Source organism: Dipodomys ordii, unplaced genomic scaffold (assembly GCF_000151885.1).
Source record: "Dipodomys ordii isolate 6190 unplaced genomic scaffold, Dord_2.0 Scaffold26, whole genome shotgun sequence".
Classification (NCBI taxonomy): Eukaryota; Metazoa; Chordata; class Mammalia; order Rodentia; family Heteromyidae; genus Dipodomys; species Dipodomys ordii.
This window is the reverse complement of record NW_012267242.1, coordinates 9,460,341-9,487,548: the sequence shown is the minus strand read 5'-3', so window position 1 is coordinate 9,487,548 and position 27,208 is coordinate 9,460,341. Positions and strand designations below refer to the sequence as shown.

Below are 27,208 nucleotides of genomic sequence, written 5' to 3'. Positions count from 1 at the left end.
CACACACACAATCTCCCATCTCAACAGAAAAAGTTGGGCATGGTAGTACATATCTGTCATCTCAGCTGTGGCAGAAAGTGTAAGTAGGAGGATCATAATCTAGTGGGGTGGTGGAGGACGGCAAAAGCAAAGCAGAACAAAACAAAAAACTGGGTGACTTTATCTCAAATGTAACCAGAGTAAGTCAGGTAGCATTGGCTCATGTCTCTAATCCTACATGCACAGGAGGCTGAGATCTGGAGGATCATAGTTCATAGTTTAATGCCAGCCTGGGTTACATGCTGTGAGACTTCATCTCCAATTAAACAGCAGAAAAAGAAAGGGTGGAGGCTTGGTTCAAACGGTAGAGAACCAGCCATTGCTTAGGAGCTAATGACTCTGTGTCTGTGTGTGTGTCTTCCCTCCTTTATCATGTCATTTAGGTTAGTCTAGCCTGCAGAATTAGAGCACAGGTAGAAGGTGAGAACTAATTACACTAAGATCAGCAGAAAGACCTTTCCTTTCAAGCCAATGATCGTATATTGTTTATGAAGTAAACAGCATCAATTATTTGTGGCACTTAAAGAAATCTAGATACTGGACCTTAATCTTTAATACTCAGATTCTCAAGTGGTTCATGGTTAGGGAAAATTCAGAGACTTGTGGTGGGGTCTATGCCATTATCTGTGCAGCTTTTGTTATGAATAAAATTCTTTCTTGCGATGACTTTAACATGCCTCCCTTTAACTTTCACTCGCTTACGGCTGGTTCTTTTCTGATAGTCTGGCTCTCCCAGCATATTGTACTGCACCTCTGACTCAAGAGGCCTTGCCCTTCATTTTGATTTAATCATCCTACTTTCGAGCTTGTTTTTCCTAGATGGTGGTCAATGACCCTCTTGAAAGTTGACTACATGAGGATCCCTGTTCAGAAGGTAAAAGACTCTTGACCAAATTGTGAAGGCAGTAAGTCACGTACATCGAAAGCTAAAAACAGAAATTTCAAGGAAACAAGAGGATGTATGTGGGTTTTTCCTGTCACCAGGCACAGCCCTCGTCCGTTTGTGTAGCTTGTCTGCAAGCAGAAGGGAACCCGTGCGGCCTCTGGATACTTGATACCTTCGCTGGGCCATCATCCCCTGGGCGCACACTCCATTTGCAATGGAAGTGTTCCACTGAGAAGGGTGGAAATCCAAGACAGAAACCAACGCAAAGGAGGTAGAAGTCACCACATCACGATCACTTCCGGGCTGGAGTGTTCACGCGGCGCTATTGGCGGGGCTACGTCTGCGCGCCGCTAGAACGCCCACGGCAGGCTGTGCGCATGCCCACAGAGAACGCTAAATAGAGCACTCCACTTCCGGCGAAGCCAAAGTTTGCGGACCCTACTTCCGGCGGGAGTTCCTACACGCTGTTCCGGAGGCGGGAGACGTCGTCGGGGCTTGGCGCTACCCCGGGTGTTAGGAAGGTAAGTGCCGCGCGTCCGTTCCTGATCGCTGAGATTACAGAGGACCCAGAAGAGGTGTGTACGAGCCACCGTGTTTGCCCGCAGATACTTTCTCCCACGGTGCTAAAACCTCGGGGTTCCCCAAACGGCCAAGCGTGGTGGCGAAGCGTGGTTACCCTGGCAACCGCGGGAGACAAAGCCGACCGGCTGGGCCTGGGGATTCAGGAAGGAAAGGTTTTGTGTGTGAGGCTTACGACTCCTCAGACGCACTGGTTTAGCCACCAAATTCGATCTGGAGAGGTGTTAGCCCGGCAGAAGTTGGGGCTAAAACTAAGAAAGCTGAGGAGCGCATCCAGGCAGTTTGGAGACGGCTCCGAACTGGGGTCCTGCTCGCAGCTCTGCAGCAAGGCGGAACATGGGGAAGGAATCGAGGAGAATCTGAAGTGTCACTCGATTTATTGTGGGGAGAGGGGAGTCCCGGGGTGAGGGACGCTGAGCCATCTGGAGGGTGGATTCGGCGCTTACACTCAGGGTGGGCTTGGCGGGTTCCTTTCCCACCGACAGTCATTCCGCTTTATTCTGGTCAAGCCTGTAAGGTGGTGCTCTCGCTGTCCCTCCACTCTTGTCCTCACCTTTGTGTGTGTGTGTGTGTGTGTGTGTGTGTGTGAGAGAGAGAGAGAGAGACCTTCGAAAACTTGACATCCTTTAAGTCTGTTTTTTTTTTCAACATTAGCATCAATGAAAACAATAGTTCTTACCTCAGGATTGATGTGATGATTAAATTAGCTAATCAGTACACCAGCTTTATAGGAAGGGTCTAATAAATAGTAGCAGCTACTACTATTCTGATTATTCTTGTTATACAATTTGCTATTTCTCTATATTTGAGGTATGGTGTGTGTGTGTGTGCTGGTACTGGGTCTTGAACTCAGGTCTTGGGCACTCTGTGTGTGTGTATTTGTGTGTGTGTGTGTGTATGTGTTGGTACTGGGTCTTGAACTCAGGTCTTGGGCACTGTCCCTTAGTTTTTTCACTCAAAGCAGTTACTACCAACTTGAGCTCCATTTCCAGCTTTTTGGTGGATAATTGGAAATAATAGTCTCACAGGCTTTCCTGCCTGTTTTCAAAACTCTCTCAGGTTTCAGCCTCCTTAATAGCTAGAATTACAGGCCCGGCCCCTCTTCTGAGGCTTTTGCTTTTTAATTAAGGGTTTTTACTTAGCTTTGTGTTTGTATTAGTTAGTTGCCTTTAAAAATGGGTGAATAAAAATAAAAATGGGTGAATGATTTTGGCTGTTGCTGACCTTAAATTCATTTTTTAAATTTAAAAATGTTGTAAGGCTGGCTGTCTGGCTCACCCCTATAATCCTAGCTACTCAGGAGGCTCAGATCTGAGGGTGGTGGTTTGAAGCCAGCCTGGGCAGGAAAGTCCATGAGACTCTTTATCTCTAATAAACTACTCAGGAAAAGTGGGAAGTGGAGCTGTGGCCCAGAGGTAGAGCACTAACTTTGAGCACAAAGAATCTCAGGGATAGCGCCCAGACTCTGAGTTCAAGCCCCACAAAATTTTTTTTAAAAAGCTGTCAGGCACAATGATTTTGCTGGTCACATGATATGTCTTAGATGAAAAGGTCACTTTTTCTGGACAACTCAGAAGCCTATGGTTTAAAATGTGGTAAAAAGGAACCTATGATCTCAGTTTGGAGCAGATATGAGTGATTGCAGTGAAGAATTGACAAGGCCTGCAACAGAAGATGATGACGAGATGGAAACTTCAGTTGTCTCTAGTGCAGGAATGCATTTTCCTTGGCTTCAAAACAAATTAGAAACTGTAGGTAAGTGAAACAATAGAACCATTTTAATGCAAGGAAATGGTAAGATTCAACATGGATACAAAGTGAATGACCCATGCTGCTTTTTTTTTCAAAATAGTAATGTTCAGTGAGTCTTTCTTTTTAGGTTGTCAGTAAAAATGAAATCGTAAGAAGTTGATTTTTTTTTCTGAAACCTTTGGCTTTGAATTAATATCAGAAATAAAACAGCCAGCACTATAGTGGATCCATGTATATTTTGGCAGTGTTTACTGAGCATGTTTCATCTCTAGTGTCTTATTTGCTTATATATCTTCTAGTTCATTTTTACCCCAAATTGTGTGCTTTCTTATACAGTTTTAAAGTGCCATGTACAGTTTTTAGCATTTGGTAGAATTTTAAAATGAAATTATATTACTTTAGAAAGACATATAGTGAAATCTAAATAGCTGGTTAACTTTTTTTGTCCTGGTTGGCCTCAAACCACAGTTCTTATATGTCTGCCTCCCAAGTCGTTGATATGACAGGCATGGCTTACCACACCAATGAAGCATCCTATAAGTTTTAAATACTAAAATTTCTTCTAAGTTGATCCATGGTTATATCTAATAAGTCTACACAGGTGACCAAAGTCAAAGAAAATTTTATGTAAATTTTAGCTGGGCACAGTAATACTGTCTACTTGGGAGACTAGAGATCAGGAGGATCATGGTTTGAGGCCAGCCCAGGCAAAAGTTAGCAAAACCCTACTCAACAGGTAAGTTGAGTACGATAGTACCCACCTTTAATCCCAGCTATGTGGGAGGTATAGGTAGGAAGATCTCAGTCTGAAGCTGGCCTGTGCAAAATAAATCACAAGACCCTATCTGAAAAGTAACTTAAGGACAGAAAAGCAAGAAATCTGGTTCAAGTGGTAGAATACTTGCCTAGCAAGCCCAAGCCAGGAGTGGAGAACCTTGTATCACTTTTTTGTAATGACTATTATATATTACTTTTTTTTTTTTTTTTTGTCTGTCATGGGGCTTGAACTCTGGGCATGGGCACTATCCCTGAGCTATTCAACTCAAAGCTTGAGCCACAGTGCCACTTTTGATTTTCTGGTGGTTAATTGGAGATAAGAGTCTCATGGATTTTCCTGCCTGGGCTGGCTTTGAATCACAGTCCTCAGATCTTAGCTTCCTGAGCAGCTACGATGATAACAAGACAAAGTTTCACCAGGTAGCCCAGGCTGGTCTTGAACTTGGGATCCTCCTGCCTCATCCTTCTGGGTGCTGGGATTATACACATCTGGCACTATGGCTGGCTTACCTGGACTGTTAATATACTTCTAGAATGAGAAAAGATTTAGCATCGTTTTTGGATTTTCTTTGGAGGAGGTACTGGGGTTTGAGCTCAGGAACTTGCGCATGCTTAACAAATTACCATGTAAGCTCTTAAATTCTGTTTTAAGAGATGTAAATTCTGAAGTGCATTACCTTAGGAATGAGGAATTAGATGGAAGTGTTTTAGGTCTTTGACTCCTAATTTGTGGGAAAAGTTACATAATGATCTATTTTAAAATGATTAGGGGATGGGAAGGTGGCTCAGTGGTAGAGCACTTGCCTTGCATGCCTGAGGCCCTGGGTTCGATTCTTCAGCACCACATACGCAAAAAGAAAAAAGCCGGAAGTGGCGCTGTGGCTCAAGTGGTAGAGCGCTAGCCTTGAGCTGAAGAGCTGAGGGACAGCGCCCAGGCCCAGAGTTCAGGCCCCACAACTGGACCCCCCCCCCAAAAAAAAATTAGGTATTTCTGCAGTTTTGATGAGCAACGAATTGAAAATCAATTGCAAACGAAGATTTTAGAATCTTTCAACACTTGTTGTCTTTGTACATGTAGACAATATGTAGATTTCAGTTATAAAGTTTTGGCTATAGGCACAATTCTCTAGAAGACAAATTTTAGGAAGCAGTATGTAGAAAGTAGAAAACCTTCAGGGTGTTTAAAAGTATCTTTGAAGGGTACCTATTGGTGCCTAGCATAAGGATACATAGCTGGAAGTCTGAGCCCAGGACCTGGTGGTTGTGGTAGAAAGAAGAGAAGATAACAGTGGAGCCCCTCACTCACATAATAGAGCTGTAAATAAGCCCTAATACCTGCCTTAATGTGAGCATTGTCCATATTTTATAGAGATAAAATGCTGATGTCTATAACTGTTTTAATTTTACATGCAGTTAATATGTCAGCCACTGAGTTACTGAGAATTTGGTCCTTAAAAAAATGGAAGCTGGCCTGAAGTTTTCAAAACAGTGTTAGGTAACCTAGGCCAGGCTTGCCTAGGATGACCTTGAGGATTTTTTTATACCCACCTAAAATATCTAAAATATTGAGTCTTATTCATCATCATCATCATCATTATTATTGCAAGTTCTGGGGCCTTGAACTCAGGGCCTGGGTGCTATCTCTGAGCTTCTTTGTGCTCAAGGCTAGCACTCTACTACTTGAGCCGTAATGCCACTTCCGGCATTTTCTGAGTAGTTTATTGGAGAGAAGAGTCTGATCGACTTTCTTACCCGGGCTGGCTTTGAACCATGATCCCCAGATCTTAGCCTCCTGAGTAGTGGGGCTTATTCTTTAGAGAACCTCTTTGAAAGATTTCCCCCAAGTATCTTAGTGGGGAGAGAAAATGGTGATTGAATCAAAATAAATTTATACCTACCTCTTACTTGGTTTTTGAGACAGCTTCTCACTTTATAGCTCAATCTGGTCTCAAACTCGTGATACTCCTGTCTCAGCCTTCCAGTGTACAGGGTTGTACCACCGTACCAACTTGGATATCTTTTATTCACTAAAAATAATATAGTATGGCAGAGATTGTTTGAAATGAGACTAGCTTTGATACTGGCGATGGGCTAGGTCAAGTAATACCTACTGTTCTCCATATTAAAACTTGTACTTAGCAGAAGTAAGCTTTTTTGAATAGCTTGATAGGAGTCATGGTTGGTAAAAGGCTCTTTTATCTTCATAGTGACTGGAGGGAAAAAGAAGAAGGATTTTGCTCAGACAACAAGTGCTTGTTTAAGTTTTATCCAAGAAGCTCTGCTGAAGCACCAGTGGCAGCGAGCTGCAGAGTTCATGCACAGTTATTTGCAGATCTTGGAAGATTTAGACAGCCACAAAAGACAGGCTGCACCTGAGGTAAATAGTGTGAGTTTGCTGGAAGAAAAGCAGATTCCTGAGTGTTTCTGGCTTTTCTTCTCCAGCCTCATTGGCTTTTCTCTTACTAGGATAGGGCAGGAGTGCCTACCTGGGTGCTTTGCCTTATCTATTACCTTTCCTGGGAAGGGTCTGTCTTTGGCTATCACTTTGGCCACCCTCCTGTGAGCACCTGTTCAGCAAGGTCTCTGAATTCTATCTTATTTTACAGTGGTGATGTATATTTCTTACTCCCTTATCTCTGTGTTTGGACAGTACTCCTCAACTCCATATCTTTTTCCATAATGTATGCCAACTTAATCATTGGTTCTTGTTAACTGTCTACAAGTCCAAACAGAAAGTCCATTTCAGAGGGCAGGGGTGAAAAAATACCTAGCATGTACAGTTAAACTTGCTCAGAAAAGACAATTTATCCATAGATAATTTCACTTAAACTATCTCAGATAGCTTTTACTAACATAGCAAACATTATATCTAATGGGGTGAAACAAAAATCTGAATACAAGGTTAACTGCTGACTGCAGCAGAACCTATTCTGACTTACTCTTCCTATGCTAGTAAATTTGTATATTTAAAGTATATTAAATATTATTAAATATGTTTAATATGTACTAAATACATAAAATTCTCATTTAAAGTACAGCTAAATATATGAAACATGTAATATATTAATATCTTAACTGCTTATTTAGCCTATGAAATTAATAATAGTACTGTTATACTTTCCTAGTAATTTAAATGAGTGAAAAGTCTATCACCTAATATGTAGTACTAACTTTACTGGGTAAAGTGGAATAAGATACTTTCAGTATATTGAAAAGTATCTTTCAGTATACTGAAAAGGGAATTCTAGGTTGTTTTTACATGTTGTAATCAGAAAAAAAAATTACAGGCAGAAATTGTATAAGGCAAAATCTTTATATTTTGGTAGTAATTTGTGCTTTGACAGATTATTTGGAAGCTTGGAAGTGAAATTCTATTTTATCATCCCAAAAGCAATGTGGAGACTTTCAATACCTTTGCTGACCGGATGAAAAACATTGGTGTCTTGAATTATCTAAAGGTGAGTATGTAGCTCTGTGGGCAAACTTAAATGCACAGCATTTACTTTTGGTTTGGTTTTGAATTTCATTTTTTTGTTTTTTGTGATAGGATCTCACTATGTAGCCCAGGCTATCCTTGAACTCCTGAGGCCTTCCTAGGGCTGGGTTTTCTGGCATATGCCACAGTGCCTAGCTTTTTAAAAAAATTGTTTATGTGAGTGGTAAGGTAGACAATAATGAAAAATGAATAAGATTCCAGACAAATAAGAGAAACTGAAAGCAGTTTTGTCAAAGCCTCAATATTTTATATGATAATATGTGCACGTGATCATATAAAATAATATTTTACAAAATGAACTCCGAGAAAAGGAAACAAGATTTTTGTTGTTGCTGTTTTTGTTGTCTTTGCCTTTTGTCTTGTTTGTTTTAGTACATTTGTCTTTGGGACGGTAAGAGAGGGGCATAGAAAAGATGGAACAAAAGTTGAACAACAGGGGTACTCACTAGACACTATGTGGAAAATGTACAATATATTTTGTAGGTAGAGTCTGGAGAGAAGAACTGGGAGAGAGTGAGGGAAGGGGAAACATGGCTCAAAAAGAATTCTACTCATTACCTGACTGTAGCCCCTCTATACCTCACCTCTGCAATAACAATAAAGTATATTAAATAAATAAAATGAAGTTTTTGAAAATATGCAGAATGAACTTCAAAATAATAAGCTAAATAATAACTGAGCATTTCCTAATTGTTACTTTTAATAAGGAAATTTTCTCTTTATATGAAAAAAAAGTGAGCAGTATTGTGAGAATCTTCATTTGTTGGCTTGTAACTTTTCTAATTGAAAATAAAATCCTAGTTGTTTAGGAGGCTGAGATCCAGAACATCACAGTTTGAAGTTGGTCTATGCAGAAAAGTCTACAAACACTTCATTACCAAAATACACTGGCAAAAAACTGACTGGAAGAAAGGAAGCTGAGCAAACACATTTGTCTTGTCTGGCTGTTCAAATGAGTCCTTCAGAAAGAAAATGTCTTGGTTCTCCTCATGCTTGTGTGGAACCTTCTGTCCAAATTTATATGTCTTTTAGGAATAGTTTTACTGGGCTGGGAATGTGGCTTAGTGGTAGTGCTTGCATGAAGCCCTGGGTTTGATTCCTTAGTACTGCATAAACAGAAAAAGCTGGAAGTGGCACTGTTGCTCAAGTGGTCAAGTGCTAGTCTTGAGCAAAAGAAGTTAAGGGACAGTGCCCAGGCCCTGAGTTCAAGCCCCAGGACTGGCCAAAAGAAAAAAGAAAAAAAAAAGTCTTACCCAAGATAATTGAGACATTCCCAAATATTAGATCTTACTTTCTGTGGTATATTTTTAACTAAAAGAACATTTGTTTAATTATGTTGTATAAATTGTTTTTTTTAAAAAAATTTATTTATTTTTTATTTGTACAGAGGGGTTACAATTACATGGGCAGGATAATGCGTATATTTCTTACCAAGCATTGCAGCCTCCTCCTTTGGTTTACCCTTCACATCCCTTCCCAGCCTCCCCCCTCCCCCCCAATCCCAACCCTTGTATAAATTGTTTTTAATGTTGCATGATTATAACATTTTATTGTAATATAGCCACATTCATTGGTCTCCATTTTGTCAGTAGCTGGTTTTGAGTGAATGACAGTGGTGGAGTTAAGTAATTGTGATGATACCACATAGCCTGCAAAGCCTGAAGTACTCTCTGGCTTTGTTTCTACTTTCTCTGTTCCTCAAGTAAAAAAAAAAAATTACTATAAAGGTGATGTAAAGAGGGGTTACAGTTGCATAAGTCAGGTAATGAGTCTATTTCTTTTTGGACAATGTCTCCCCTTCTCTTGCTCTCTCCCAGTTTCCCTCTCCCATCTGTACTCAATTTTTATTGTGATGATATATACATCACAATATCCATGTGTCCATTTATGTCTGTTTCTTTCACTTAGTATGTTTTTAAGCTTTATTTATGTTGTGGCATATATCAGAACCCTTATCTGGCATGTATCAGAACTCTATGTCTTTGTATAGCTGTGTATTTACATGTTCAGTATCTATTATCTGCTGCTGAATTATTTTCGTGTTTTGGCTTTTGAATCATGTTTCAGTGGGCATTGGTATACAAGTATCCATTTGTGTCTCGGTGTTCAGTTTCTTTGGTATATACCTAGGAGAAGAATTGCTAAGTCGTTCATGCATTCTACACCCCAAATTCTGCTTAAGGCTTTTAGGATATATTAAACTCTTTGCCATAGTGGTTACACTGTTTCACATCTTTTTTAATTTTGTAAACAGACGTTTTTCAGTTTAGAATTACTTTTACCTGTTACTTGTAACTTTAGGAAAATTTTTCTGAATGTGTATTTAGGTGCTAGGTGTTTCCTTACAGACTTATCCTCTGGTGGCCCAGGCATGCAATGAGTGAAAAGTAAATGGAGGAACCTCATTTCTCACTCCAGAGTCTGAGACCAGTAACTAGGACAAGCAGTAAAACATTTTTGGTTACTATTACTATGAAGAACACCATTGCTGTTTCTCTAGGAAAACTAGAGGAAAGGGTAGCCTGGTATATCAAGGGGTAATAATTTGATAGCCTTGCATTCAATGCTTTTGTTACTTTAAAAATCACTTAGGTAGAAATCAGGGAAAATAAACCTGGCCCTGTGTTCTGTACCTAAGGAGCTTGAATTTGATCCTGTAGGTAGTGGGAGACTCCTGTACAGGGTTTTGCCAAATGAGGTAATTTCTTTGGTAGCCACATGGAAGATTGATTGTGGGGGGCAAAAATGGAGGGACCAGTTGAGAAATCATTGCAAGAGTTTGAGAGGAAGGTCTTGAACTTTTTGATCTGCCTATGCTTTAGTTGTATTTCCCATGATTGTAATTGCATTTCTCTTTAGTGTCCTCAATTCTTGAAATGTTCCTTCTTTTTTTATTTTAATTGAATGTATCAGGGATATACTTTTCATTACTCTTCAACACTCCTCAAGATGTTTTCCTGAGCTTAGTTGAACCAGAACACTTGATCTTAAGGCTGTTCCCAACCTGTCCTCCCACCCCTTATATCACTTTATCTTCTGTTTGTGAGTCTATATAACTTAGCTCTCATTTACATAGCATTACTAGTTTCATGTTGATGATAGGGGCAGTATCATGTCCTTTGTATCCTACCAAGACTCAGCTTTGCATATGTTATATATTTGCTGAGCTTTTTGACTAATGTTTATTTAGTGACTTATGTGACAATTGGCTTTTTTTAAATTGGTGCAGATCTCCTTACAACATGCATTGTACCTTCTACATCATGGAATGCTTGAAGATGCAAACAGAAATCTAAGTCAGGCAGAAACATGGAGATACGGTGAAAAGTCAGCTTCCCAGGAAATAATAATGAACCTTGTTCAGGCCTACAAAGGGCTTTTGCAATACTATACTTGGTCTAAAAAGAAGATGGAATTGTCAAAGCTTGGTGAGTGAATATTAATAAACTGTTTTTTTTTTTTTTTTTTGCCAGTCCTGGGGCTTGAACCCAGGGCTTGGGCACTGTTCCTGGGCTGCTTTTTGCTCAAGGCTAGCACCCTACCACTTGAGCCACAGCACCACTTATGTGGTACTGAGTAATCAAACCCAAGGCTTCATGCATGCTAAGCAGTTTACCACGAAGCCACATTCCCAGCTGAATAAACTTTTTTTTAAAGTATATAATTACTGTTTTTGTAAAAAATAAACTTTTAGCTTGGTGCCAGTGGCTCACACCTGTAATCCTAGCTACTCAGGAGGCTGAGATCTGAGGATTTCAGTTCAAAGCCAGCCTGGGAAGGAAAGTCCTTGAGACTCTGATCTCTAGTTAACCACCAGAAAACTGGAAGTGGTACTGTGGCTAAAAATGGTAGAGTATTAGCCTTGAGTAAAAGAGCTCAGGGACAGTGCCCAGGCCCTGAGTTCAAGCTACATGACCAACAAAAAAGGAAACAAATTTCTCTTAGAAGGAGTCTTAAGAATCATCTAGTAATCCTAGTGACATTAGATATTATAGCGAACAGTTACATGCTCCCATGTGAAGATCTCATGAGTTTGGCTATGTAGATCTAATCCTAAGTTTTTCTCATTAAAGATCATTTAGAAAGCTACATATGTGATCCAGTCTGCATCTATCATTGCTATAGAAAAAAATACAAACTACAGAAAAGTACAGAAGTATTTATTCACCTCGTCAATTAATACCCATATATCTGTTTTGTTTGGGTCACTTTGGCTTTTTGAGATGAAGCCTCAATACATTGTTCAAACTGGCCTCAAACTCATGATCCCCTCACCTCAGCCTCCCGAATGTGGGGAGTGCAGCCACAAACCACACCTGGTGCTTCATAAGCCATTTTTTTTTTGTTTTGGGTCCGGTCGTGGGGCCTGAACTCTGGGCCTGGGCGCTGTCCCTCAGTTCTTCAGCTCAAGGCTAGCACTCTACCACTTGAGCCACAGCGCCACTTCTGGCTTTTTTTTTTCTTATGTGGTGCTGAGGAATTGAACCCAGGGCCTCATGCATGCAAGGCAAACACTCTATCACTGAGCCACCTTACCAGCCCCATCATAAGCCATTTTTTAAAATGAGAAATTTTATCAGAAATTATGGCAAAGAAAATAGAAGGTACAGAAGTAACATCAAAAGATTGCTTAATGAGAAGGTAGCATAAAGTACACCTGAAAATGTCCAGAATAAAAGGCAAGAGTTAAAGGTAAACCTGCCACTGACTGCCTGAGGTATTACCAGGAGTTGTTAGGCAAAGGCCAGTGAGTCTTAAAGGGCAAAGAACATTTCAGATATGGAGCCAGCAAGATACTCACAAGATTAACATAAATAAAGCAATTCTCTAGTGTATTGGGAAGCAAGGAAAGGGAAGACTTAAAGAAGAAAGGAAATAAATTGGTCCTCAGAAATACTACTTGTTAAATATGAATAATACAGAAGTAGTCCTTACCTACGAGTATGTATGAGGATAAAATTGGATGAAGATGTAAAGAAGAAAGGGTTTATCCCAAAGAACCTGGAGGAAAACTATACAAAGAAAGGAAAAGTACAGCGATTCCTGTAGCTCCTAAGATAATTTCTAACAGCTCAAGGTTTTATTCCCCATATGATCTGTTCCCCTTAAAATAGCTACTAAGAATTTTCTGTTCTGGCCAATGCCAGAAGGCAGGGTCCCTGACACCCAAGTTCTATGGGAGAATAGATGTCTAGCTTTCATAAGCCTTGTTAATAAGTAATAAGTCCATAGTAACCTATGGACTTTTATGATAATCCCTTCCTTGTTTTTCTTTATACTTCTCCTTTTTGTATACATTTGTAGTTTTGTTTTGTCTGTATCTGAAATTTTTTCAATAATGTATGAAAACAGTTTCTTTCCTTTATTAAAGATAGCAACAAAACTAGTTAAAATAGATTGAAAATCCATGTGTTCCTGATAAATAACGTTAGTATGTGTCTGAATTTTTATTGTTGTTGTTTTTGGTTTTTGCCAGTCCTGGGGCTTGAACTCAGGCCCTGGGCACTGTTTATGAGCTTGAGTACAAGGCTAGCTCTTTACCACTTGAGCCACAGCACCACTTCTGGCTTTTTCCATTTATGTGGTACTGAGGAATTGTACCCAGTTTTCTGGTGGTTAATTGGAGATAAGAGTCTCACGGACTTTCCTGCCCAGGCTGGCTCTGAACTGTGATCCTCAGATCTCAGCCTCCTGAGTAGCTAAGATTACAGGTGTGAGCTACCAGTGCCTGGTTATATCTGAGTTTTTATACTTTTTTTCTGTAATATATTTTTTAATGTTTTAATTTGGGGTTATATCAGTTTTTAGTTTTATTTATAATAGGATGTTTCATTGCAGTATTTCCATACATGCAAACAGTGCACATTGAGCAAGTTAACCCCCTCCACTATGTTTGTCTCCTCCATTTTACAAGCCAAGTTTTTTTTTTTGTTGTTGTTGTTGTTTTTGGGTCCGGTCGTGGGGCCTGAACTCTGGGCCTGGGCGCTGTCCCTCAGCTCTTCAGCTCAAGGCTAGCACTCTACCACTTGAGCCACAGAGCCACTTCCGGCTTTTTTTTTTTTTCTGCTTATGTGGTGCTGAGGAATCGAACCTAGAGCCTCATGCATGCAAGGTAAGCGCTCTACCACTGAGCTACCTTCCCAGCCCAAGCCAAGTTTTTTATATTTGGATTCATACTTTGTGCATTCATTTGGACCTTACACATTTTGTTTACCATTGATTTTTAAGACATACATTGTTAAATGTAGGTATGGTTTATTCATTTTTGTAGTTGTAAGACATTTCATTGTATGACATTCACACAAATTTATTCCTGTACTATTGATGGCTATTTAGAATATATCGTTTGTAGTATTATAAATAATGCTTTTTGAAATTAACCTCTTTGTTTGTTTTTGTTTTTTGTTTTTTATTGGTCATGGGGCTTGAACTCAAGGCCTGGTTGCTGTCCATGAGAGCTCTTTTTGCTCAAGACTAGCACTCTGCCTCTGTGAGCCACAGTTCTACCTCTGGTTTTCTGGTGATTAATCGGAGACAACAGTCTTAAGGACCTTTCCTGCCTGGGCTGTCTTTGAACCCTGATTCTCAGATCTCAGCTTCCTGAGTAGCTAGGCTTACAGGCATGAGCCACCAGCAGCTAACTTTTCCCATTTGTGAAAAGTCAGATAGTCCTTTTCTGTCTCCTATTCTTATAACAATATCTAAAGTTAGATGGCAGGAGGGGGCTAACTGCTCTGGTATTTTCAGGTTTACTTCCTGGTGTTAATCTGTTAATTATTCTTGTTGTTTGTGGTAGTTTTAGGGCTTGCCTCTGGGGCCTTGATATTATCCCTGAACTCAAGGCTAGCAGTCTTATCATTTTGTGGAGCATTTTTTCATGTCCTTGTGTGCCATTTATATGTCTTCTTTGGAAAAATTTATGTTTGGATCTTCTGTTTGAATTTTAATTGAATACCTTTTTTTTCCCTGGCATACTGAGATTTGAACTCAGGGCTTCCAAGTTTGCTAGGCAAGTACTCTACCCCTTGAACCACATCCCCACCCATTTGTGTTGCTTTAGTTACTGTTATTAATTATTATTATAGGGTCTTATGCTTTTGTCCTGGTTGGCCTTGGACTGCAATCCTGCTACCTGTTCCACTCTTATCGTTGGGATCAGAGGCTCATACTAGCACACCCAGCTTTCTAGTTGATATGGAGTGGTCTTGTTAACTTTTTGTTCAAGCTGGCCTCAAACAGATCCTCTTGATCTCTGCCTCCCAAGTAGGTAATGTTATAATCATATACCATCACACCAGCAAATTATTTGTCTTTTAATGATTGAATTGTAAGAGTTCTTTATAAAATCTAGTCAGAAGTATTGTAACAGTTTTTTGGGTGTTTTTTGTTTTTTTGGTCATGGAGCTTGAACTCAGGGTATAGCCACTGTCCTTGAGCTAAGGCTAGTGCTCTACCACTTTAGCCACAGCTCTACTTCTGGATTTTTTTGGGGGTGTTTAATTGGATATAAAATTGTCATGGACTTTTCTGTCTGGGCTGGCTTTGAACTGCAGTCCTCAGATCTCAGCCTCTTGAGTAGCTAGTATTACAAGGCGTGAGCTACCAGCCCCTTGTTTGTAACAATTATATGTGTCTGTCTGTCTGTCTCTCTCTCTTTCTCTCTCTCTCTATCTGGATATAGATATACTATTTTCAGGATCTTGGGTTTTCATGTAAAGATCTTCTGAGGTTTTGATTAGAGTTACAGGTAAATATAGATAATTGATTATAGATATACAGATGATTCTTAAGTATTAAAGATAATATCTAAGTATTGTTTTTGTTGCTTTTGTACATGGCTTTCTTTTCACAGTGTTATTTTCTTATTGTCTCTTGCAAGTGTATTGCATACAATTGATTTTTGTGTATTTATCTGGTACCCTCTATCCTTGACAATCTCATTTTTTAGTTCTAATAAGTTTTCAGAGTGTCTATGTACATGATCATATTATCTACAAAAAGAGATAAAATTTACTTTCTTTTTAATTTGGTCATCTTTTCTGTTATTTCGCCCTGAGTAAAACCTTCAGCATAATGAATAGATGTGGTCAGAGAAAACATCCTTGTCTTGTTCCTTTAGGGGGAAACTATATAATCTTTCATGATTAAGTTCAATGTTAGCTGTGAGTGTTTCATAGATACCTTTTGTCAAATTTTTGTTTTCTGTTTTTCTTTTTGTGCATGCCCTGGGGCTTGAATTCAGGGCCTGGGTGTTGCTCCTAAGCTGCCTTTGCTCTAAGCTCTCCCACATGAGCCACAGCTCCCACTTACAGCTTTTTGGTAGCACCACATAAGCAGAAAAGGCCGGAAGTGGCGCTGTGGCTTAAGTGGTAGAGTGCTAGCCTTGAGATGAAGAGCTCAGGGACAGCACTCAGACCCCGAGTTCAAGCCCCATGACCAGCACAAAAAATAAAAAAAAAATGAAAATCATTTATCTTTGGACAGATAAGAATGATTATGCTTACAGCACAAAATCCCGAAATATACTTAACCAGAGCTGGAAGACATCTACACATATTGGTGCATTGATTAAAATTCCAGGAGTTTGGGACCCTTTTGTGAAGAGTTATGTAGAGGTAAGTCGACTTTTCAGAAAATTGTTAGTTTTATTTTGTATTAAGCCTGTGCAAAGATAGCTTGCGCCATGTTCAGATGGAAACTAAGGAAGAAGATAGTTTTTTAAAAAAGAAAAATGGGATGTTTCTTTTTTTGTTCTTTATTAATGTGCTATCAAAGTTATTTTTGTTTATTTTTATCACTGGGTAACCTTTCACATCAAATACCTACAATAGAAATAGCATGTGATTGTATATGTCAATTCTTGTTATTCTTATTGAACTTAAAAGAAAAGTAGGAAGATTGGGTGGGGTGTAATAGGGAAATGGAAAAATCTGCATATTGGTTATATGGATCACAATGTATGAGATGATTAGTAGCTTTCAGAAAGTTTATAAGGTGTCCTATCATGTCATTGTAAAAGGAGACAGAAAGCTTGGCACTGTTCTGTAGGAATATATTTGCTCTTTTAAGAATTTATAAGTACTTTATGAAGATAGTCTCCAAAACTATATCCTACTCTGAATTCCTGTGTAAGGATGGGAGCAGAATTTATAGCACATGTAATTGCCAGGCACATTTTTTTTGTGGTAGGACACTGAAGTACATCTTATTCATAATCATTAGTATTGCTAGTGCTCTAATACTTTGAACCACAGCACCACTTCTGGTTTTCTGGTGGTTAATTGGAGATAAGAGTCTTAAGGACTTTCTTGCCTGGGCTGGCTTCGAACTATGATCCTCCAAGTTCAGCCTGAGGACTTGTTTCTGGTAGGAATGGTTTTTAAAGTTTTAGCAACAAAATACCAATTTTAAATGGGAGTCCACAGACCTCTTTTTTTTTTTGGTCAGTCATGGGGCTTGAACTCTGGGCCTAAACGCTGTTCCTCAGCTCTTCAGCTCAAGGCTAGCGCTCAGAGCCACTGCTTCCAATTCCAGTTTTCTGAGTGGTTTATTGGAGATTAGAGTCTCATGGACTTTCCTGCCTGGGCTGGCTTTGAACTGTGATCCTCAGATCTTAGCCTCCTGAGTAGTTAGGATTACAGGCATGAGCCACAGGTGCCTGGCCTAGATCTCTATCTTAAGTGATCTTGTCTGTTTACAAGTTGTAACAATGACAGTGAAAACAAAGAATAATAACTGTTATTCCTTAAACAGTTACTATTTGTTCATTTTGTGATGCTTTGTTGTAGTTATTGTTGCTTTCTAGTGGTAAAGTTGTATCTTACCTTTTTAGAGACATCTGAAAGAATCAGCTAAGACATCATGAATTTACTTTTTTTAGATGCTGGAATTCTATGGTGATCATGATGGAGCCAGAAAGGTTCTCACCAATTATGCCTATGATGCAAAGTTTCCATCAAATCCCAATGCTCACATCTACTTATACAACTTTCTAAAGCGAGAGAAGGCACCAAAAGCAAAACTTCTAAGCGTGCTTAAGGTATAGAATTTTTAAAAATTTGTTATTGTAAAGATGATGTACAGAGGGTACAGTTAAAATAAGTCAGGTAAAGAGTACATTTCCTTTTGGACATTGTCACCCCTTCCCTCACTCACTCTATCAATTTTTCCCTCTCCCACCTGCAAATTGTATAGTTCATTTTCAATATACCATTAGGTATAGAATTTTTATTCCAGTATTTGAACAGTTTTTGCTTTTTATGGTATGGTTTGTCTTGTTCAGAATAATGTTTTCTAATTTCTCCCATGCTGCTGCATGTATATTCGTAACTTATTATAGCTGAGTTTTTATGTATACATTTTTTGGTTGGTTTTTAAAAACATTTTATTTTATTGTAAAGCTGCTGTACAGAGCGGTTACAGTTACATGAGTGAGGTAATGAGGACATTTCTTGTTGAGCAAGGGATTGTTATTCCCTCCTTTGTTGTTCTCCCACTATCTCTTCCCCCCCCCCCCTCCTTTACTCCCCCCTCCCCCACCAAAGTTGTAAAGTTCATTTCCAATATAGTGTCTTGTGGGTATCATTGTTGCAGTGGGTCATCCTGTGTCCTTCTTTCAACGTTCCGTTATTCCCCTTCCTCTTCCTTCCCCTCCCCAAATTAGACAAATATATATACAAGATGCAAGGTACCAAAATCAAGTACAGTGACAACAGGAGGATATACCATAGTAGGAAGAACATACAAAGGAAACAAAACAATCACATAGTACATTAAAAACAACAACAACAAAGAAAAACACCTCTTGTGTCCATATCTTGGGGCTTGTTTTGCTTAGCATCATCTTATATGGTCATATGAACATAGCTTTTGAGATTTTCTACTCATCTGATAAAATTATCCTAGGCATATTCTAATTATTGCAAATGAGAGAACCCATGGGATCTTTATTTAGGTCTGGCTTACTTCACTTAGTATGATTTTTTTCTAAGTGTTTCCATTTCCTAACAAATTGGGGCAGTGTCATTCTTTCTGATGGAAGCATAAAATTCCATTATATATATATATATCGCCCACATTTTCTTGATCCACTCATCTACTGAGGGGCATCTGGGTTGGTTCTACCCCAGTTAGAACAGCTATAATCAAGAAATCTAATAACAACAGATGCTGGAGGGGATGTGGCCAAAAGGGAACCCTGCTGCACTATTGGTGGGAATATAAACTTATTCAACCACTCTGGAAAGAAGTATGGAGGTTCTCCAAAAGACTACACATAGAGCTTCCCTATGACCCAGCAATCCCATTTCTGGGCATTTACCCAAATGATCACAAACAAGGCCATACTAAAGCTACCAGCACAACTATATATCCATTTCTTGATGGACTTCTATGGAGCAAACCCAGGGCTTTGTGCATGCTAGACAAAACCTGTAACACTGACGTATCTCTCCAGCACTTATTTTTACTTTTTCACTATTGTGTATAATGCTACTAAGACGATACATGTGTAAGTCTTAGTGTTCACATGTAGTTTCATTTTTCACTAGGAAAGTAAGAGTGGAATTGCTGGATAAGGAAAACATATTTAACTTCTTAGGAAACTACTCAGCTATTTCTGAAATGACTGTACTATTGACACTCCTACCATCTATGTGTAAAACTTCAATTTCCCCATCTGTGCCAACATTTAATATTGAGTGTTTGGCTTGCAACCATTACAGTGTCAGCATTAGAATAGATCTAATCATAGCTTTTATTTGCATTTATCTAAAGGCTAATGTTGACTATTTTTTAATATGTCTTGGCCATTCTTGTGTCCTCCACTTCTCTTTTCTTTTTTGTAGTATCCAGATATTTTATCTTTAATTTTTTTTTTTAGCAGTATTATCTTCCCCATTTAAAAGAATTTGTATACTCTGAATAAAATTCCATGGATTGGGAATTTTTCCCCACAGAGGATTGCTTCTCTTTTTTTTTGTTTCTTTTTTATGTTACAGGTGTTGGGGATGATTGAACTCAAGCCTTGAGTATGCTAAGCATGTGTGCTAATAAACTATACTCCAACCCCTTTTTTCTTAATAGTGTCTTTTGAAGAGCAGACATTTCTCATTTTGATGGGTTTTATTCTTAGAATAAATAAAATAGGCTGGGAAGGAGGCTCAGTGGTAGAGCGCTTGCCTTGCATGCTCGAGGCCCTGGGTTCGATTCCTCAGCCCCACATAAGAAAAAAGGAAAAAGTTGTGGCTCAAGTGGTAGAGTGCTAGCCTTGAGCTGAAGAGCTAAGGGACAGTGCCCAGGCCCAGAGTTCAGGCCCCACGACCGGAACCAAAAAAAAAAAAAGAATAAATAAAATATTTTATTCTTAGAATAAGAATCATTTGCCTATCTCAGATAATTAAGATTTTCTGGTGGGCAAAAATAAAATATTTTAAGTTTTTAAGTATGTTAAGCAGAAATATGTATAAGATGAAAATGAAAAGTCTTCATTTATCTTCCCCAGTATCCCTGACTTTATTTTTCACTGCACTTAGAAGACAGAAGCAGGAAGACTGAGTTAATACCAATCTGAGTTGCATGCTAAATAATACACTTACGTACACACCCCCTTAAATTTTATTTGAAACTGAGCTGAAATTTGAGAAATGTCAGTATTATGTGTAAATTACCAGTTGTTGTTTCTTCTAGATTTTATATGAGATTGTTCCATCTCATCAGCTGATGTTAGAATTCCATGTATTACTTAGAAAATCAGGTAAATAATTTTTTAATATATCTTTATGTAGATATTCTATATACTAGGAAATTAGTAAGCAGTGATGGAAGGGCCACTCCCCCCATCCCCAGTTTTGTAATTAAGCACAACAGGATCCCATTCCTTTAGGTTTTGCCCTTCAATGGCAGAATTGTGCACAGGCTACATGCCCCACTAAGCGTTTTCTGACTCTCCCTTTACAGAAAAAGTTTGTCTGCTCTGATAGAACATTGGGCAATGGGTAGCAAAAGAGAAATGGCTTCCATTTATATAATTCACTTCATTTTAATTCCTGTAGAGCTTCAGCTAGGTATAGAAAAGTACATACTTACTAGAAGGAAGTCAACTTGCTAAGGTAATTAGTACCAAAACTATGCAAATCCCTTTCCTTAAGAGAAGAGAATATGACAAAAATGCCTAAATAGGGCAGGTTCTTAGTATATAAGTAGAAGAGTGTATTTGGATCAGACTTACAGTCTTGTTCTCATTAGCATGAATTCTTCTGATTCATCACAGAAGAATGAGTGTAGTAAATTGTTTTAAACATTTAATCAGACAGAAGCTTGTGATTCAGTAATACTTGATCAACTTTATATCTTTTTTAGCTTTGTGCACTAATTCAGTAATGTGTGTAAACTTGGGCTTACCAATATTGCAGAAAAAGAAGAACACCGTAAACTGGGTTTGGAAGTGTTATTTGGGCTTTTGGATTTTGCTGGATGCACAAAGAACATAACTGCTTGGAAATATTTGGCAAAATATCTGAAACAAATATTAATACAGTAAGTAAGAAATAACATTCATTACCAGAACATTGTAAATAATACTAATGGATGTTTTAGCTAATGTCTTTCACTTGTTTTTTTTTCTTGTTTAATTTATGGTACTAGGGTTTGAATTCAGAGCTACACACTTGCTATCATTGAACCATGCTCCTAGCTCTGCTTTTCACTGGTTATTTTTGAGAAAAGGTCTTGGGTCTTACCCAGGTGTCCACCTGGACAGGAATCTGCTTATTCCAGGCTTTCTGTCATTGTTGGGTGACACGCGGGTGCCTTCTCATCTAGCTTCTCTCCACTTAGATGGAGTCTTGGGAATCTTTCTGCCCAAGCTGGCATGGCTCCATGATCTTCCCAATCTCAGCCTTCCAAGTAGCTTAGAGTGACAGGTATGCACTACTGCTTCCAACAATGGGTTCGGAAGGGGTCTAGTGAACTTTTCTGTCTTGGCTAGGCTCCATCCACAAGCCTCCCTCAGATTTCTCAGCCTTCCATGTATCTAGGATTATAGGTGTAAGTTGCTGGCATCCTGCAATATCTTTCAATTTTTAATTTTTTTTTTTTGCTTTAAAAAAAAATTCTTGTTCCTCAGCTTTTCAGCTCAAGGCTAGTGCTCTACCACTTGAGCCACAGCACCACTTCCAGCTTTTTCTGTTGATGTGGTGCCGAGGAGTTGAACCCAGGGCCTCATGCATGTGAGGCAAACACTACCGCTGAGCCACCTTCCCAACCCCAAGGAGGTGGTTTTTATTTTTTATATGAGAAGAAAGAATATCACAATGTTAAGTTTTAGTTATATATTTTGTCCATTTTAATTGGTTGTGTCAAACTTCAGAACTGACTAGATGCTGGAAATAGTACATGCTGATTATAAAATGTTTTTATAAACATGTCTTACTCTATTTGTATTTGTATGTCTTACTCTGTTTGAGAGTTTATAAGAAAACATGCAAGTGGAGAACAAATTTATTCTTAAAAATTCTAGGGGCTGAGAAGTACAAAGTCCAAGGTGAAGGTGCTAGCATATTTGGTGCCTGATGAGGGCCATCTTCCTGGTTCATATTGAGTGCCTTCTTGATGTGTGGAAGAGAGCAAGGCAATGAATGCTCTGGGGCTTTTCCTGACAGAACTAATCTAGTTCATGACTAAGCTCACATTCTAGAGTTTCCCATTTCCTTACCTCCTTGTATCATCATAATGGCCTGTAGGTTTCACATGTGAATTTGGGAGGAGGGAAACATAGCATTGTGATATGTTGGTACATTTATTGTTAACCACTTTCCAATTCTAACATACTGTTTCACCACCGACTACACTTTAGATTCTCTTTTTTCCTTTTCTTTAAAGAAAAAAAAAAGACCTTTAGTGGAGAGGAAAAAAACTAATTTTCTAGTAAATAGAGTTTATATTTTCTTCCTTCTTTGTATTAAAAGTAACTTAGCTAGTGTGATTGAACTCTAGCCCACTTCTTGAGCTTAAATTTTATATAATAATATTTATCATTGTTCTTTACACGTAATCTTTCTTGTATTTGACCATAGGGTTCTTGATAGCCAGGAAATATACTGTGCATTTTTCTAGTCTCTAGAAGTTTTACCACAGAGAGCATGTAGGTGCTAAATAAGCATTTAATCAAGGTATTGATCAACATTTAGCTTGCCTCAGTGCAGCTATCATAATCATGTACTCAAGCATTTGTATGAAAATGGTATCTGAATTTGTATTGCAATTCTCAGTAGTGTATATAACTTTATGGAAGGTTCTAAAGTAACTCTTCCTGGGGCGGAGTGGGGCGTGGGGGAGGGGGAGACAGAGGTTTGCTGGTCCTTGGGCTTGAACTCAGGGCCTGAGCATTGTCTCTGAGCCTTTTTGTTCAAGGCTAGCACTCTGCCACTTGAGCCACCAGTTCTACTTCTTACTTTTTGGAAGCTTGTTGAAGATAAGAGTTTCACTGACTTTCTTGTCTGGGCTGGTTTTGAACCATGATCCTTAGATATCAGCCTCCTGAATAGCTGGAATTACAGACATGAGCCACTAGGGACTTTCTAAAGTAATTATATAATATGTAATTAAGTAATTGTGACTGCTAACTTTTTTAAAAATCATTTACTGTGTATCAGACACTGTAAGGAGCTTTATGTGAAGCATGTGGTGCTACTTGAACCAGTACCATTTTTATCCACAAGGAAACTTAGATTCAGAAATATTAAGCAATTTACTTAGGATTAAACAGTTGGTAAATGAATGATCTGAGCTTTGAATCCAGAATTTTACACTGTTAATGAATTGAAATAGGATCTGGAGATTAAAGAGAACACAAAAGGATTTGCCTTCATGCTACTGCCAGTCATGTGCCAAGCCATGTGTGTACTCAGAAGTTCGTATGGAAACATCTTCCTTGTCATCTTTCCAGACTCTTCACAGATTCTAATTCTGACTCTACAGATTTGTCCCCATCATTGCATCATTGACCTTCCCTTTTTGATATTTCTCTTTCCCAGAAATCATCCTACATGGGTTCAAGAACAATGGAACTCCAGGAAAACCTGGTGGCCAACCTTTCACTTCAGCTACTTTTGGGCAAAATGTGATTGGAAAGAAGACACAGATTTGGCTTGTGAGAAAGCTTTTGTGGCTGGGATATTGTTAGGAAAAGGTACATTTACATTTAAAAAAAATTAGGGCTGGGAATGTAGCTTAGTGGTAGAGTGCTTGCCTAGCATGCCTGAAGCCCTGGGTTTAATTCCTCAGTACCATATAACAGAAAAAGCCAGAAGTGGCACTGTGGCTCTAGTGGTAGAGTGCTAGCCTTGAGCAAAAAGAAGCTCAAGCTCAAGGACAGTGCCCAGGCCATGAGCAAGCTCCAGGACTGGGAAAAAAAAAAAATTAACATGGCTTTTGGCGAATGTTGAAATTCCACAGTATAATTGATTTATTTAGAGGTTATCAAATATAGTGCCTAAAGCTTCTATGTGCTTGAGAAATAATTGGTGAATGGAAGAATGAATCTTGAGTTGGGCCCAGGTGATGTGCATGTGGAGGCTCCTATGCATTGTGGACAGTGTTTTTTCTTTTTTTTTTTTGTTTTTTTTTTTTGTTCTGTGTGTGTGTTTTTTTTGGTGTTTTTGATGTGCAGTGTTTTTTCTCTATATTATTATTATTATTATATGTGTTTTTTTGGTGTTCTGTGTAGAGGTTTTTGTGATGTTTTTTGTATTTTAAGGGGACAATTTTTTTTTTTCTCTGTGTGCGTGTTCTCACCCCTATTTTTCTCGCCTCTGGGGGGTGTGATCTGTGGGTCTCTGTTTTCAGCGCGCGCGGGGGGGGGAGTGTTCTTGTGAGTCTTTTCTCTTCTTTTCCCCTCTCAAACCCGAGGAGATGTGTCAGTGTGGGAGTGTTCTCGTTTTGGAGAAGAGCTCTGGGGTATAGCGCCGGGGCTGTGTTTTAGCGCTCTATGTGCCCCACCACCACCACCACCACAAGTGTTTTTTTTTGTGCTCTCTCTTTTTTTTTATCTGTGTGTTTTGTTTTTTTTTTTTTCTATGGGGGGGGCATTTTTTCTTTTGTGGAGAGAAAATATTTTTTGTTTTCGTATCTCAAAGTGTCCTCTAAAGAGGAGAGGGGAGTTTTTTTTTTTTTTTTATAACTTTTTTCTTTTTCTTTTCCCTGTGGTGTCGAGGTGTTTTGCGCGTGTACCTTTTTTCTGTGCCTGTGTATGTGACAGTGTGGCGTGTTGTGGTATAGTTTTGCCACAATATGTTTTGAGATGTGGATATAGTTTTGAGACATGTTTTTCTGGGATTTTTGGTGTGTTCTAGAGATTTTTTTTTATATTGTTGTGTTTTTTTTTTTTTTGGTTTTTGTTTTGCGTATATTTTTGATATTTTTTCTGATTTTTATAATGTTTTTTTTTTGTGCGAGAGGGGTTTTCACATATGAGTGTTTTGTGGAATGTGTCTGGGGAGAGCTGTGTTTTTTGTTTTGTTTTTTTCTGTTTTTTCTGGTGTTGTGCATATTTTTGGGTGTCTGTGTTTTTGCTCTTTTTTTTCTTTTTGTGTCTCTCTTTTGTCATATTTTTGTGTCGCGGTTTTGCTTTTTGGGCTTTTTGTGTGTGGTGTGCGTTTTGTACTGTTTTTTTTCTATTTTTTCTTGTGGTTTTTTTTTATATCCCGTGTCCCTCTCTTCTCCGTGTCGTGTGTGTCTCTTTTATACTGTTTTCTGGGTATATGAGAGAGATCTCTTGTTTTTGAATATGGGTATCTCTTTTTTTGTGTCGGTGTTTTTGTGTGGTGTGTATCGCTTTTTTGGGTTTTGTTTTTTTTTTTTTTTTGTCTATTTTTTTTTATCCTATGATGTGCATTTTCTTTTTGTTGTTGTCTTTTTTTTTTTTTCTTTTCGGGGGGTGTGTTGTCTGTTTTTGTTTTTTGTGTGAAACACGGTGTCTTTTTTTTCTCGGAGATATCTTTTTCTTTTTTTCTCTCTCTATATTGTGTTTTAAAATTTTTTTAATTTTTTATTTTTTTTTTATTTTTTTTTTTTTTTTTTGTGCCAGTCCTGGGGTTTGATCTCAGGGTCTATCACTGTTCTTGAGCTTTTGAGCCATAGCTCCACTTAGAGTTTGTTGGTGGCTCATTAGAGATAAGAGTCTCACGGACTTTCCTGCCTAGGCTGCCTTTGAACCATGATCCTCAGATCTCAGCCTCTTGAGTAGCTAGGATTATAGATATAAGTCACTGGCACCCTGCTTAGCTTTTCTTTTTTGTTAAGGTAGGAGTGACATTCTTTCCAGCTTTCTATGCAAGTGTAAGCTGAAATGTGGATATGATGAAATTCTTTGTTATAACTAAAGTGATATGTTTAGAAATATGAATTAGTATGTAACTCCTTCCTATTCAGGAGGCTGAGGTGGAATATCGCTTTAGCAATATTCAAAGCTAATCTGGGCAACATAGTAAGACTGTCTAAAAAATAATCAAAACCCCATAAATTACTAGTAAAACCCTAGAACCAGGAACATTGTGATAGATGTCATTGTGACTGAGTTACAAGCTAACATTGAGGTGGAAGCTAATTTGCCTTTAGAGAGGCTCATATATGAATGTATATGTATACATTTTATAGTCTATAATATAGCATAAGGTATATACTGTATATATACTTATGTATGTATAAGGCATATCAACATATTAGGGGAGGAGTAGGATACAAGCTAAAGTATATGCTTTAATTATGATGGATCAGAAACATGTAGGAAATAATACATTTTATTGGTGACAGCTCTTAGAAAATGCTAAGGCCTATGCTATTGTGTTATAGACAATATAAATAAGTCTATTTCATAATCAGTATGCCAAAGTTGAAGCATAAGTTTTGAGATGAAGACATATTCTTTAAAATTTTAAGTATTAATTTATCACTTAAGTATTTATTGAGTATTAATTTGCTTTTTTTTTTAGGTTGTAGATATTTTCGGTATATTTTAAAACAAGATCATCAAGTGTTAAGGAAGAAAATTAAGCAAATGAAGAAATCGGTGAAAAAATACAGTATTGTGAATCTGAGCATCTGATACTACATTTATTTCATAGTCGGAGCTAAGTGTAGGTGGATATTGAATGTATTTATTTGCTGTTTGGATATTGTTTATATGAGTATAAATAATTATTTTTGTATTTTTGTATTTTTATATTTCCTTTTTTATTAGTTACAGCTGATTGCTCTTTGATATATATATATATATATATATATATATATATATATACACACACACACACATATATTTGGTAATGTTACAGGTAGCTTTTTTTAAAGGAATGATTCTTCAAAGGACAAAGTTTGTTAGAGAATGTAACTCTATAGAAATAATTATTTTCTGATTGTCTTTTTAGTGTTCTGTAATAAAATTTTGTGTTGCTGTAAAACAAATTTGTATTCTTCTTTTAGATTCTAATTGGCCTATGTTAGATTTAGCACCACAAGGCACAATGCTAAAGCAGTGTCTTGGCAAGTTTATTAGGCCTTACTCTTGGGTAAGCAGAGTAAAATCCAAATTTGAACAAATATGTTTTCTAATCTATAGGTTACTGGGGGCACCAGTTCCATTCTAGAGGAAAACAAAGGAAGAACCCTGTCAGAACTTTGGAGGC

At 38.2% G+C, this 27,208-nt stretch overlaps 1 protein-coding gene across 2 annotated transcripts; it reads left to right on the top strand.

The window, feature by feature from the left end:
• The first annotated feature begins 1,363 nt into the window (after positions 1 to 1,363).
• Positions 1,364 to 26,732, top strand: Taf1a (TATA box binding protein (TBP)-associated factor, RNA polymerase I, A, 48kDa). Of its 2 annotated transcripts, XM_013015401.1 has the most exons (11): positions 1,364 to 1,446; positions 3,124 to 3,259; positions 6,241 to 6,410; positions 7,378 to 7,491; positions 10,759 to 10,957; positions 16,014 to 16,144; positions 17,410 to 17,568; positions 20,217 to 20,283; positions 20,942 to 21,065; positions 23,564 to 23,718; positions 26,519 to 26,732. In XM_013015401.1, exons 2-11 carry the CDS (start codon positions 3,136 to 3,138, stop codon positions 26,629 to 26,631), a joined length of 1,356 nt encoding a protein of 451 aa, XP_012870855.1. In that variant the 5' UTR covers positions 1,364 to 1,446; positions 3,124 to 3,135; the 3' UTR covers positions 26,632 to 26,732. The 2 variants fall into 2 exon arrangements, with proteins under 2 accessions (XP_012870855.1, XP_012870857.1); XM_013015403.1 differs by lacking the exons at positions 1,364 to 1,446; positions 3,124 to 3,259 and having other exon boundaries at positions 6,323 to 6,410; positions 7,425 to 7,491.
• Positions 26,733 to 27,208: the final 476 nt, after the last annotated feature.